This window comes from Salvelinus fontinalis, chromosome 41 (genome assembly GCF_029448725.1).
Source record: "Salvelinus fontinalis isolate EN_2023a chromosome 41, ASM2944872v1, whole genome shotgun sequence".
NCBI classification, from domain to species: Eukaryota; Metazoa; Chordata; class Actinopteri; order Salmoniformes; family Salmonidae; genus Salvelinus; species Salvelinus fontinalis.
The window spans coordinates 8069210-8084711 of NC_074705.1; the positions used below are offsets into that span (position 1 = coordinate 8069210).

General features: G+C 45.9%; 1 protein-coding gene across 1 annotated transcript in view; it reads right to left on the minus strand.

The window, feature by feature from the left end:
- Nucleotides 1–339: 339 nt before the first annotated feature.
- iqca1 (IQ motif containing with AAA domain 1) overlaps nt 340–15502 on the minus strand; it is a 40451-nt gene continuing 25288 nt past the window's right edge. The window contains exons 12-17 of the mRNA XM_055908121.1: nt 14197–14295; nt 11584–11651; nt 10912–10994; nt 8295–8402; nt 3404–3603; nt 340–489 (exon numbers count right to left, since the gene is read on the minus strand). Of these exons, the coding sequence (XP_055764096.1) occupies nt 340–489; nt 3404–3603; nt 8295–8402; nt 10912–10994; nt 11584–11651; nt 14197–14295 (708 nt within the window). The remainder of the gene's footprint in view (nt 490–3403; nt 3604–8294; nt 8403–10911; nt 10995–11583; nt 11652–14196; nt 14296–15502) is intronic.

The window sequence follows — 15502 nt, forward strand, 5'->3', positions numbered from 1 at the left end:
CCGAAATCAGCTGTCTCTAATTGGAAACTCATTCAGGTAACCATAGACTCTCCTAGATAACTAACCAACATAGACAACGCTAGACATATACACTCAACACAAAACCATCTACTACACCCCATAACCCCTTTACCAAATAAACACCCAAAACCAACAAAACATAAACATTACCCATGTCACACCCTGACCTAACTAAAATAATAAAGAAAACAAAGAATAATAAGGCCAGGGCGTGACATACAGTTTCTTCTGAGTCTATTTAGTCAGTTATAGTTATAGTTATAGTTTTCAGTCGCCAATTGCCACTGAAAAATATGTGTTTGCCGAATATTTGATTGACTATTTTTGTTGCCGAGATGAACAGTGGTGTTGAGATATGCTGCTGTTGTGTAGAGAACATACCTCTTTCTCCAGTTTGGGGACTTTCTTATAAAAGGTTTTCTCTGCATCTCCGATCCATATTACAGAGGGCTGCAGCTGGCGAGCCACCTGCCACAGCAGAACAACACAGAGGAGAAACCTTCACCTCTTTATTTCACACATCAAGGCCAATGTTCAAACAACTCTCAGCCATACGGGCAAGTTAGTAACCTCAACAAACCAACAGTCTAACCAGCAGAAACATCAGTCTCACACAAACACACCAACAGTCTAACCAGCAGAAACATCAGTCTCACACAACAAAACAAACAGTCTAACCAGCAGAAACATCAGTCTCACACAACAAAACAAACAGTCTAACCAGCAGAAACATCAGTCCCACACAACAAAACAAACAGTCTAACCAGCAGAAACATCAGTCTCACACAACCAAACAAACAGTCTAACCAGCAGAAACATCAGTCTCACACAACCAAACCAACAGTCTAACCAGCAGAAACATCAGTCTCACACACACACACCAACAGTCTAACCAGCAGAAACATCAGTCTCACACAACCAAACAAACAGTCTAACCAGCAGAAACATCAGTCTCACACAACCAAACCAACAAAAGAACACGCACAAACAAGTCGTAAATTAACTGAACTATCAGTAACATTTAAACTACAGTGTATCTCCTAACTCTGGCCCTAACCCTAACCATAACCCTAACCCTAACCATAACCCTAACCATAACCATAACCCTAACCATAACCCCAACCCTAACCCTAACACTAACCATAACCATAACCATAACCCTAACCCTAACCATAACCCTAACCATAACCCCAACCCTAACCCTAACACTAACCATAACCATAACCATAACCATAACCCTAACCCTAACCCTAACACTAATTTAGCCTTTACCCTATTCCTTATTCCAAACTTTACCCTAATCCTTATTCTAAAACTTTACCATAATCCTTATTCTAAACCTTACCCTAATCCTTATTCTAAACCTTACCCTAATCCTTATTATAAACCTTACCCTAATCCTAATGTAACCTTAGCAAGCAGTTGCTTATCAACAGATATTCGGTTGCTTATCAACAGATATTCAGTTGCTTATCAACAGATATTCAGTTGCTTATCAACAGATATTCAGTTGCTTATCAACAGATGGTCATACTATTAACAAACTATCTGTAGAGCATCTACAGTTGGACTATCCAAATAAAGTGTGACCAAAGAGTACATTAACAATGGTCTCTGTAATTCAGCGATGTAAAGTCCATCCTGTTGTATGGGTCTGAATGCAGGTGGGTCGTCAAAGAGTACATTAACAATGGTCTCTGTAATTCAGTGATGTAAAGTCCATCCTGTTGTATGGGTCTGAATGCAGGCGGGTCATCAAAGAGTACATTAACAATGGTCTCTGTAATTCAGCGATGTAAAGTCCATCCTGTTGTATGGGTCTGAATGCAGGCGGGTCGTCAAAGAGTACATTAACAATGGTCTCTGTAATTCAGCGATGTAAAGTCCATCCTGTTGTATGGGTCTGAATGCAGGCGGGTCGTCAAAGAGTACATTAACAATGGTCTCTGTAATTCAGCGATGTAAAGTCCATCCTGTTGTATGGGTCTGAATGCAGGTGGGTCGTCAAAGAGTACATTAACAATGGTCTCTGTAATTCAGCGATGTAAAGTCCATCCTGTTGTATGGGTCTGAATGCAGGTGGGTCGTCAAAGAGTACATTAACAATGGTCTCTGTAATTCAGCGATGTAAAGTCCATCCTGTTGTATGGGTCTGAATGCAGGCGGGTCGTCAAAGCGGACATGAAGAAGGTTGAGGCCTTCCATAATGGATGCCTCTGAAGAATTTGCTGCATTTTCTGGCCAAATAAAATCACCAAGCACAAACTCTAAAGGAAGTCCAAAAGCCAGAGCATCACATCAAATCCCGACCAGCAGAATGTGTTGACTCGGCCATGTTTTCCAGGTGGAGCAACACGGCATCCCAACACGGTGGCCTCGACCAGGGAGAAGAAGAATACCCGGTGCAGAACTGTGACGGACGAGCTGGCCAAGATGAACATCTCGTGTCACGAGGCACAACACGTGGCCAAGGACAGAGAGCGTTGGAAGGAGCTCATTGTTGCCTTATGTCCCATCGGGGAGGAAGAGCTAGTAAGTCTTTAGTTAATGACACATACAGGCTTATGGAGAAACAGTATTGTGGACTTGCAGTGTTTCCATGGCTGGCATTGACAAAAACAACTTGGGGTGAGGGAGGCAGTCACACCCAAATGTTACAAGCCTTTTAGAAACCAACACTGTCTCAGCAAGCAGGAAGTGCTGTCAGGACACGCTCCTGATCCCAGAATGCACTTAGAGAGGGTGCCAACCAATGAGGTGCTGACAGGTGAGATTCAGAACAATGTCACTAGTGGCTATGGGCTCCTGACTTGTTTACCTCTCAAGACAGCTGCATAGAGAGGTGTCAAAGCAAGACAAATCTCTCTCTCCCTCCATGTCTCTCTTCTCTCATGTCCCTCGTCCCCCCTACATGTCTCAGATGAGTCAGTGGTGCAGAATGTCACAGGGGAACCGTGAACAGTAACTGTGTTAACCGATAGACAACTATGTTGATCTGATAAACATCAAGCTGACATAGCAACACATAGCAACATCAAGCTGACATAGCAACATCAAGCTGACATAGCAACACATAGCAACATCAAGCTGACATAGCAACACATAGCAACATCAAGCTGACATAGCAACACATAGCAACATCAAGCTCATAGTGCAGCTTATTATTCCGGACTTCACCAGCAGGCATTTCATTCACAACACTGATACTGAATCATGTACACTGCCAAAGTGTTTTTGTGGGGCATACAGTATGTGTGCATATACTATCTGAATCAAACCAGACAATGACCTCTACCCTCGTACATGTGACCATTTTGATGCAGGCTACGTCTGTCAATCACTCCTGCCTTCATCACTATGTACAGTAGCAGATTGAAAACACCTTGAAGACCATGTGCAGTAGGTACTGGAGGCAGCTCCTGCCGGGGTACTTCCCAGCCAGGTTTCTGGGGGACAGGTTGAAGAGGTTGGCCCCGGTCTCAGTGCACAGAGCATGGACCAGCATCCTCTTCCCTACGCCTCCAGGACCAGCCAGCAGCAGAGTCTTCATCAGGGGAGCCTTCTGATGGACGGACTGGGAACCTGGGAGGGAGAGAGAAAGCGAGAGAGCGAGAGAGCGAGAGAGCGAGAAAGAGAGAGAGAGGATAATAACATATAGATGGTGATGGTTAGCTGGTAGTAATTCTTACCATTGATGGCAACTGGGCCGGACCAGGATAGGACTGTATAATGTAACCTCCAGACTGCACCGAGCCAAGCTGTGAATACACTAGTAGCAGGACAACACAGCAGCAACCATGAACCTGTGAGACTAAGGGCTCTATTCAGTCTGGAAAGCTGAAGCGTTACAGATTCCAGACAGAGATGTAAAGGTCATTTCCCATTGAGACGACAGATGCAGCGTTTATGGTGAATGCAGTCTAAAGCGGGAACATTGTCTTTAAATTTCAATCACAGCGTAAAGCTGAACGTCCGCCATGCGGATTGAACAGAGCCAGAAGGTCACTATAGGTGTTTGTAGCCCCTGTGAGGTCCCTGAGGGCCTCAGCAGCAGCAGTGCTGCTTAACTGGTATTAACTGATTCAGACAGGTTAACCTCCTACCACAGCAAACAATAGTTGAATTACCCAGCTGGATGATGCTGGGCTGAGGCTGGGGTTAGGCTGGGGTTAGGCTGGGGTTAGGCTGGGGTTAGGCTGAGGCTGGGATGAGGCTGGGCTGGGGCTGAGGCTGGGGTTAGGCTGGGTTGAGGCTGGGGTTAGGCTGGTTAGGCTGGGGCTGAGACTGGGCTGAGACTAGGCTGGGGCTGAGGCTGGGATGAGACTGGGCTGAGGCTGGGCTGAGGCTGGGGTTAGGCTGGGCTGGGGCTGAGGCTGGGATGAGGCTGGGGTTAGGCTGGGCTGAGGCTGGGGTTAGGCTGGGATGAGCCTGGACTGAGCCTGGGTGAGGCTGGACTGAGTGTGGGCTGAGTCTGGGGTGAGGGTGTGCTGAGGCTGCAGTGAGGATGCAGTGAGGCTGCAGTGAGGATGCAGTGAGGATGCAGTGAGGCTGCAGTGAGGATGCAGTGAGGCTGCAGTGAGGATGCAGTGAGGCTGCAGTGAGGCTGGGCTGAGAGTGCAGCATTGTGTGCTCTCTGATACTAACCGTATTTAAAGTCCAGGCTGGACAGAGGCCAGAGGGCCAGGATACAGAACGTGAGAGTAAACGCATCCAATCACAACACCCCTCCATTAACCTCTAGACCCAGAGACCCAGAGCAGGTGCAGCCGTGTAACCCTTATCCCCAGGAATCCCCTCCTGTCCCTGGGGTAGGTCCAGCCAAGAAGTCCCGCTCCTGCTGCCCTGGCCGGAACTCATTAAATCTACAATAGCTGGCAACAGGCTCTGGCCTCTGTTCTCTCTCTCTATGCTGCAGGCTGTTTATTGGGTTAGTTCACTCTCTGTTAGATCAGGTCACAGTGTTAGTTCATTAGGTACACTATGAGCACTGATTAGAAGACTACTCCTCCCATTAAGGTCTAATGATGATCTCTTTCCTGCTTCTAACCCATCTGGGACAGATTAGCCGATCAATTGACTAGTGCAACGTGCACTTGTCCTTTTCCATAGGAGATGAAATGTAGAAGCTTGAACAATAAGGTCAAACACAGCTTAAAAGAAGGAACACTATCATGTTCAAATGTTGTCACTTTCTTGTGAAAATAACAGACACCCCTGAGAATGAGATAGCAGCTAGTCTGGATAATTGGCTGTGAATCGCTAACAAAGGGAGTACACAGAGATATCTCTCCACCAAGGACACCATCTAGCCAGCCTCCCTCCAGTATCCAATGCTTATACTTCAGAAAACCAAACCCGTCTCTAAGGAATCTCTGAATCATCACAGAGTAGCTGAAACTGAGCCAACTCTTGGTGAGAATGAGAATAAAGTTCCGGGAACAACAAAACAAAACAATGTCCTATTGTGATTAATTTCATAAAAAGAGGTGGAAGCTTAGGCAGTGTTGTGTGTACACAGTGCAGATATAAATAAACTGTAGTATGTGATGATGGAGGGGATGGTGGTGATGACAGTGGTGGTGATGGTGGTGGTAGTGGTAGTAGTGGTGGTGGTAGTGAGGTGTAGTGGTGGAGGTGATGTAGTGGTAGTGGTGGTGGTGATGGTGGAGGTAGTAGTGGTGATGATGGTGCTGGTGGTGGTGGTGGTAGTGGTAGTAGTGGTGATGGTAGTGGTATTTATTTTATTTATTTACCGTTATTTTACCAGGTAAGTTGACTGAGAACACGTTCTCATTTGCAGCAACGACCTGGGGAATAGTTACAGGGGAGAGGAGGGGGATGAATGAGCCAATTGTAAACTGGGGATTATTAGGTGACCATGATGGTTTGAGGGCCAGATTGGGAATTTAGCCAGGACACCGGGGTTAACACCCCTACTCTTACGATAAGTGCCATGGGATCTTTAATGACCTCAGAGAGTCAGGACACCCGTTTAACGTCCCATCCGAAAGACGGCACCCTACACAGGGCAGTGTCCCCAATCACTGCCCTGGGGCATTGGGATATTTTTTTTAGACCAGAGGAAAGAGTGCCTCCTACTGGCCCTCCAACACCACTTCCAGCAGCATCTGGTCTCCCATCCAGGGCCTGACCAGGACCAACCCTGCTTAGCTTCAGAAGCAAGCCAGTAGTGGTATGCAGGGTGGTATGCTGCTGGCTAGTGGTAGTGATGGTGGTGGTAGAGGTGGTGGTGGTAGTGGTGGTGGTGGTGGTGGTGATGGAGGTGGTGATGGTAGTGGTGGGGGTGATGATGGAGGTGCTGATGGTAGTGGTGATGGTAGTGGTGGTGGTGATGGTGGTGTTAGTGGCGGTGGTGATGGTAGTGGTGGTGGTGATGGTAGTGGTGATGGTGGTGGTGATGGTGGTGTTAGTGGCGGTGGTGATGGTAGTGGTGGTGGTGATGGTGGTGTTGGTAGTGGTGGTGGTGATGGTAGTGGTGGTGGTGATGGTAGTGGTGGTGATGGTAGTGGTGGTGGTGGTAGTGAGGGGTAGTGATGGTGGTGATGGTAGTGGTGGTGGTGGTGGTGGTGGTGGTGGTGGTGGTGGTGGTGGTGGTGGTGGTGGTGGTAGTGGTTTTAGTGGTGGTGATGGTAGTGATGGGGGTGGTGATGGTAGTGATGGTGATGATGGTAGTGGTGGTGATGGTAGTGATGGTGGTGGGGGTGGTGGGGGTGGTAGTGGTGGTGACGAAGGTGGTGGTGATGATGTTAGTGATGGTGGTGGTGGTGATGGTGGTGGTGGTGATGGTAGTAGTGGTGATGATGGTAGTGATGGTGGTGATGGTAGTGATTGTGATGATGGTAGTGATGGTGATGATGGAAGTGGTGGTGATGATGGTAGTGGTGGTGGGGGTGGTGGTGATGGTGGTGGTGGTGGTGGTGATGGTAGTAGTGGTGATGATGGTAGTGGTGGCGATGATGGTAGCGGTGGTGGTGATGGACATCCACACCAGCCCATCCAGGCCTCTGGTAGTCATATTGCCTTTGATTAGGTCTGAGGTGCTGAAAGACATCCTCTTCTTCTCCAGGGTGGGTGGCCTGTTTGTTCAGTAACCCTCCCCTCTTCAGGAGCTCCATCTGGGGGTCCACGACGCTGGCGTAGGGGTGTGGGATGGAAATGGGCCTTAACGCCAGGTGACATGAGACGTGTTGGGGAGAAAGATCACGTCCCTTCAGGGTTGGGGTGAACGTCAGTGAGTTGTATTCTATTACCATTAGGATCCCTGGATTAGCTTCAGCCCAGTAGCTGCTTCTTGATGATCTAGTGGTGTGGAATATTCTATTCTGTTCTGTTATGTATTTCTGTTCTGTATTTCTGTTCTGTATTTGTATTCTGTATTTGTATTCTGTATTTGTGTTCTATTCTGTTCTATTCTGTTGTGTTCTATTCTATTCTGTTCTGTTCTATTCTGTTCTGTTCTGTTCTACTTTCCTCTGGTATTCTATGTTCTTCCCTGTACTGTTCTATTCTGGGTTCTGGCCCACTGTTACCTGACTCCCCTGTGTTCTGCAGCTGTAGCATAGTGGTGGCAGAGACAGTGACAGAAAGGCTCAGCCAGGAGAGACAGGCTGAAGGATCAAAGCTGCTGGTTAAGAGCAGCCAGGGTCACGCACAGTTCACAAGCCCCCCCCGCACACACACCTCTCACACACACCTCTCACACACACCAGATACACTCTGCCCTGAAAATTGTATGCCATGCCATCCGTGGCACTCTAGGGTTTCCCTTTCTGTCTCTGGGAGCTGTGCCACTCTTAATCCTTCCACAGCATTGAGACAAGGGCAGGGCACTGAGGTGGGTTATGAGGTGGTCATGGTCAATTTCTTGTACCCATCCTCTCAGTCAAATTGCTTCATAGGTAAGCAGTCCTGAACTGACTTTCATACAGACGTCATGAATTAACTCGACCTGTTATCATGGGCCATATGGCATCAAAGGAAGGTGGCTTTAAAAGAGGCATGCAAAACAGAACTGATCCAGCCCACACATCCAGATATTAGTGAGTAATGTTATACTGTATAGTATGTACGGTGTGTGTGTGTGTGTGTGTGTGTGTGTGTGTGTGTGTGTGTGTGTGTGTGTGTGTGTGTGTGTGTGTGTGTGTGTGTGTGTTGCAAGTACAATAAGTATGAATCAGACTAGCCAGGTTGTGGGGTGATGTGATCACAGTCACAATGATGAGAGTGGATGGGATGGGCTCTCTCTCACTCACCCAGAGGCAGGATCCCATAAAGGGCAATGAGCTGTCTGACGTCTGACAGAGAGGGCATGGGCTCAATGTCTGCCTGACGCAGGGTCGTACCCAGGTAGCTGAACTCACCTGGAGGGAGGGAGAGGGAAGAGAGGGAGGGAGAGGGAGGGAGAGACGAGGAAGGGAGTGGGAGAGAGAGAGGGGGGAGGGGGGAGGGAGAGAAGTCAGACATCCATCAGACAATAGTCTTGTTCTTTGAGGTATGGAATTTGCTCTTTGTACATTGGCTGATGCATATCTTCAGACATAAATCAACTCAGCAGAAACCTGTACTAATGAAACTAAGACATTGATTGGCTGTAATTCAGGAGCCTCTAAGGCATCTAGTTATACTGTGGCTAGAACTGAAATAACTCTTCTCCTCAACCATTCCAAACTCTCTCCCAACATCAAAGGCACAGTATGTGGATATAATTGAAACCAACAGTAACTGGTTTTGGGGAGCCTCTGGGGAGCCAGGCGCGTGTGTCTGTCTGTTCAACATGATAGAGTGTGGCGTCATCCTGACCCTTGTTGCAACACGGCCGCAGCGAGACATCTAGGGCGGGAGGCACGGAGAGAATGAGGCACAGGGTGGGATATTGAGTCATAAATCCCTGTGGAGATGAGGCAGGCTCCCTGTCTGATATCCAGCTGGCCCTACTAGACACTCGTGAGCAAACACACCTTTTCACACACATACCAAAGCACGCAGACACACACACCAAAGCATGCAGACACACACACCAAAGCAAGCAGACACACACACCAAAGCATGCAGACACACACACCAAAGCACGCAGACACACACACCAAAGCATGCAGACACACACACACCAAAGCACACAGACACACACACCAAAGCACGCAGACCCACACACCAAAGGATGCAGACACACCAAAGCAAGTAGACACACACACCAAAGCAAGTAGACACACACACCAAAGCAAACAGACACACACACCAAAGTAGACAGACACACACGTATGCATGAACATTCATATAGCTGTAACTAAGGATTATCCAATTGACTGAAGCCAGACCTAAGTCACCGACATTTTATATATACAGCGCATTCGGGAAAGTATTCAGACCCCTTGACCTTTTCCACATTTTGTTACGTTACAGCCTTATTCTAAAATGTATTTAATACATTTTTTCCCTCATTAATATACACACAATACCCCATAAATACAAAGCAAAAACAGGTTTTTTGACATTTTTGGAAAATGTATATAAAATACATAACAGAAATACCTTATGTACATAAGTATTCAAACACTTTACTAGGAGACTCAACATTTAGCTCAGGTGCATCCTGTTTCTATTGATCATCCTTGAGATGTTTGATTGGTTGGAAAGGCACACACCTGTCTATATAAGGTCCCACAGTTGGCAATACATGTCAGAGAAAAAACCAAGCCATGAGGTTGAAGGAATTGTCCGCAGAGCACCGAGGAAGGATTGTGTTGAGGCACAGATCTGGGGAAGGGTACCAAAACATTTCTGTATCATTGAAGATCCCCAAGAACACAGTGGCCTCCATCAATCTTAAATGGACAAAAATGTGGAATCACCAAGACTCTTCCTAGAGCTGGCCGCCCGGCCAAACTCAGCAATCGGGGGAGAAGGGCCAGAGTTCCTCTGTGGAGATGGAAGAACCTTCCAGAAGGACAACCATCTCTGCAGCACTCCACTAATCAGGCCTTTATGGTAGAGTGGCCAGACGGAAGCCACTCCTTAGTAAAAGGCACATGACAGCCCACTTGGAGTTTGTCAAAAGGCAGCTAAAGACTCTCAGAACATGAGAAACAAGATTCTCTGGTCTGATGAAACCTGAATGCTAAGCATCATGTCTGGAGGAAACCTGACACCATCCTTATCGTGAAGCATGCTGGTGGCAGCATCATGCTGTGGGGATGTTTTTCTGCGGCACGGGACTGGGAGACTAGTCAGGATCGAGGGAAAGATGAACGGAGCGATCCTTGATGAGATAGAGATCAGAGAGATCCTTGATGAAAACCTGCTCCAGAGCGGTCAGGACCTCAGACTGGGGCAAAGGTTCACCTTCCAACAGGACAACGACCCTAAGCACACAGCAAAGACAACACAGGAATGGCTTCGGGACAAGTCTCTGAATGTTCTTGAGTGGCCCCAATCGAACATCTCTGGAGAGACCTGAAAATAGCTGTGCAGCGACGCTCCCCATCCAACCTGACTGAGCTTGAGAGTATTTGCAGAGAAGAATGGGAGAAACTCTCCAAATACAGGTGTGCCAAGCTTGTAGCGTCATACCCAAGAAGACTCAAGACTGTAATCACTGCCTACGGTGCTTCAACAAAGTACTGAGTAAAGGTTCTGAATAGTTATGTAAATGTCATATTTCAGTTTTATTCGATTTTTTTATACATTTGCAATCATTTCTAAAAACCTGTTTTTGCTTTGTCATTATGGGCTATTGTGTGTACATTGATGAGGGGAAAAAACTATTTAATCAATTTTAGAATGCTGTAAGGTAACAAAATGTGAAAAAAGTCAAGGGGTCTGAATACTTTCCGCGCTGTATGCGCGTGTGTGTGTGTGATGTCAGTACTGTACCAATGTATTCAGAGAGCTTGATGTTCAAGGGTCTAATCAAGAAGCCTTCCAGCACCAGCTCTTCATACAGAGACTCAAGGGTTCTGGAGAGAGAGAGAGACACACACAGAGAGAGACACAGAGAGAGAGACACACAGAGAGAGAGAGAGACAGACACAGAGAGACAGAGAGAGAGAGGAGGGAGAGAAATGGAGGGAGAGAGAGTAAGACACAGAGAGAGAGAAGGAGGGAAAGATAGTAAGACACAGAGAGAGAGAGAGAGAGAAGGAGGGAGAGAGAAGGAGAGCGAGAGAGAGAGAGAGAGAGGAAAGAGAGAGAGAAAGAGAGAGAGTGTGTGGAGGGACAGACAGAGTGAGAGAGAAGGGCAATGAAAGTGAGAGATAAACATGAAGTAGAGAAAGGAAAGGAGAGAGAGAGAGAATGGTAAGTCGGGAGAGAAAAGAGAGAGGGAGAGAGAAGGAGGGAGGGAGGGAGGGAGAGAGAGAATGGTAAGTCGGAAGAGAGAGGGAGAGAGAGAGATGGTGTTAAACTGAGGGCGGGGGAGCAGGTCACAAACACACTAATCCTTAACCAGGCCTATTGGAGTGGTGGTCACTCCATGACATCATACCCCTGCCCTCTGCCAACCAATCATCTGCTCCATATGGCAGACTGACATTATCAGACACTGACCTGTCGGCAGTCAGATCCTTCTCTTTCTTCTTCTTCTTCTTACTGCCCTTCTTTCCTTTCTTCTTTTTCTACAATGGAGACATATGACTAAGCAGTGGAGGCTGGTAGGAGGAGCTATAGGAAGACGGGCTCAGTGTAATGGCTGGGATGGAATCAATGTACCAGAGTCAAACATGTGGTTTCCATATATTTGATCCGGTTCCATTTAATCCATTCCAGACATTACAACGAGCTGATCCTCCTACAGCTCCTCCCACCAGCCTCCTCTGGAACTGAGGGTTCTTCCAAAACCACAACCAAGCCGGCAGAGCAGCCTAGGAATGTCCCAAAAGATAGTCAGACATGCACAGAAGACAGCTGAAAACATTGAGATGAATCTAGCTCATAGCTCGACAGAAACGTCATACAGAGGGAACCTAAAACGAACAACATGGAAGATGTTGAGTTCAGAAAAAAACATCAGAAAGGAAAAACTGAGTCTTTGGGGATAACAACATGTTCCTGGTCTATAATAACACTCCTAGAGGGATGATCTTACACAACCTATGAAGCAAAATACATGTGTTGTTTCATTTAGTAAATACACCACCTCCCTGTTGCTATGAGAGGCTGTTCCTCTCACAGAAATATTGAAGAATTCCCCTCTCTTTCTTCAGGAATTTTGGACCACTGTGAAACTATGTTCAATCGTAGCCTACAATGCTGGCAGCAAACCATAAATTAACACCTCTCAAAGAACGAGCTATGATTATGTTGGATGGTTTAGGATTTGACATTCTTTGTATACCACATTACTTTCATTACAGTATGAACAAGACACAAACAAGCGATACATAGGCCTACTGATTCAATAATCAACACGCTCAGCTATTCTGGCTGAGGTAAATCACAAAATAATCTGCCAAATATGTCTTTGGAGATCCACATGAAAAAATACTATAGTATAAACTGGGTGGTTTGAGCCCTGATTGCTGATTGGCCGACAGCCGTGGTATATCAGACCGTATACCAGGTGTATGACAAAACATTTATTTTTACTGCTCTAATTATGTTGTTAGCCAGTTTATAATAGCAATAAGGCACCTTGTGGTTTGTGGTATATGGCCAATATACCACGTCTAAGGGATGAGTCTAGGCACTCCGCGTTGTGTCATGCTTTAGAACAGCCCTTAGCCGTGATTTATTGACCATATACCAAACCTCCTCATGCCTTATTGCTTAAGTACTCACTGTAGGGTTTTTGCAGACTTAACTGTATTATTCACTGTAGTCTATTGTTGTATACTGTAGTATTTACAGTTTACTATATTAGAAATACTGCAGTAAAATAAATAGTATATACTGTAGTGTTTTGTGGACTGAAGTATACTGTAGTATTTACTGTAGTGTTTTTGTGGACTGAAGTATACTGTAGTATTTACTGTAGTGTTTTTGTGGACTGAAGTATAGTGTAATATTTACTGTAGTGTTTTGTGGGCTGTAGTATACTGTAGTATTTACTGTAGTGTTTTTGTGGGCTGTAGTATACTGTAGTATTTACTGTAGTGTTTTTTCAGACTACTGTAGTATTTACTATAGTGCTTTTGTTTTATTATCTTTGACATAGAAGTGGGGGGCTTTCTCCTTGAGGAAAACAACATATTTTCCATAACCTGTAGGTAGGTAGGTAGGACTGGGGTCTGAACCGATAGGTTCAGTGTTTCTGCTCTTTTCTATAACCGGCAAGGAACACAATATATTTGACATGTTTATACTTGGCATGTAGATTTCTCAAAAATGTCTCACAGATTTGGCACAAATTGAGATATGGGGGAGGGGAATGTGCAGGGCATATGCAAATTGTGGGGATGAACTGACACTAGTGTAGAAATGTAATGACTGTTCTCATATCTACTTAGTTTGTTTGGAAAAGGACAGAGAAGACAGCTGTAAGGTACAATAAAATTACATTCACACCAACAGACAATGAGGCTGTCACGTTCTGACCATAGCTCTTTTGTATTTTCTTTGTTTTAGTGTGGTCAGGGCATGAGTTGGGTGGGTATTATCTATGTTTTCTGTTTCTATGTGGGGTTTCTCGTTTGGTCTGACATGGTTCTCAATCAGAGGGAGGTGTTAGTCATTGTCTCTGATTGGGAACCATATTTAGGTAGCCTGTGTTCTATTGTGTTTTGTGGGTGGTTGTCTTCAGTCTTTGTGTGTCTGCACCAGATAGAACTGTTTCGGTTTTCACTTTTGTGGTTTTGTAATTTGTAGTGTTCAGTTTTTTGATTATCATTAAATTAAGATGAACACTAACTACGCTGCGCTTTGGTCCTCTCCTTCCACCGATGAAAGCCGTTACAGAGGACAATGATTGATTACTTTCATTTCATTATATTAATTCATAACAATCATTTTCTTTTGAGATTACGGATGTCCATTTTATATTATTCCTACATTAAGCAATGGTAGAAATGCCATATGGAAGCTATTATTGCTTACCATACGAAATGTGTAATCCTTCATTCAACCATGCATACGTCTGATCATATGACTTGGATTAACCCATATCTCCATCCAAACTATCCAGCCCCCATATCCACACGAGTTCAGAGCAGAGCGACTCTTTACCTTCTTGCCACCTTTCTTTCCCTTCTTCTTCTTCTTCCCTTTCTCTCGGTCCACAGCCAGCTTGAGATTCTTCACTTCCTGTCTCATCAGCTCATCGACCTGTAGAGAGATTTTTTAACATGCACGCTCACCAGTCACCATAAACCCTCGACTCGTCTCATAGTTGGAAATCGTTCACAGATGTGCAGCGTTTGAAGTCCGCTTCTGATGTTTGCAACAGGGTAGAGGTGAATTCTGTTACATTTGAGGTAATATTATCTTCAGGTGATGAACAGAATTTTAAAGGTTAATAATGCATTTTCATTTTTTAATCGGGATGGACTGGCATGAATGCATGGGCTAAACTGCATTTTCATTGCAAGTTAAAGCGTACTGTTCACTATCTAACAAACGTTAGCTTGCTGGCTCGCTAGCTAACGTTACGTGTATGATCTGTGTAGTAATATTATTTGTATCTCAGAAGCCATTTACATTGCTAGTTATAGCTTAATGTTAGCTAGCTAGCTAACATTGAGCCTAATTGCTTAGCTTTAGCTATCTTCAGATTCATACTACAGCATTTCATGCATGGTGGCTAGCTATGACAAACCGTTTGTATTGCCAGTAGTATGGGTTGGGATTATGGTTAATTGTTTAGCTAGCTAGCTCGCTACATGTCTAAACAAAAGACTCACCTCACCAGATGATTACATGACCCATCAAGTTAGCCAGCTGTGTTTGAGGGTGATTACAGCCACCTATTGTATTATTGTATTTCATGAACACGTGTACATGTCTAGACCATAGGGTCCCATTCACTTAGCTAGATGTGGCTGGGGGCTGGTTTCAGCATTTCTTTCACATGACCCATCAATTTAGACAGGTGTGTCTGGGGGTTGGTTAGTGTGTCTGGGGGTTGGTCAGTGTGTCTGGGGGTTGGTCAGTGTGTCTGGGGGTTGGTTAGTGTGTCTGGGGGTTGGTTAGTGTGTCTGGGGGTTGGTCAGTGTGTCTGGGGGTTGCTCAGTGTGTCTGGGGGTTGGTCAGTGTGTCTGGGGGTTGGTTAACGTGTCTGGGGGTTGGTTAACGTGTCTGGGGGTTGGTTAACGTGTCTGGGGGTTGGTCGGTGTGTCTGGGGGTTGGTCGGTGTGTCTGGGGGTTGGTCGGTGTGTCTGGGGGTTGGTCGGTGTGTCTGGGGGTTGGTCGGTGTGTCTGGTCGTTGGTCGGTGTGTCTGGGGGTTGGTCGGTGTGTCTGGGGGTTGGTCGGTGCGTCTGGGGGTTGGTCGGTGTGTCTGGGGGTTAGTTAGTGTGTCTGGGGGTTAGTTAGTGT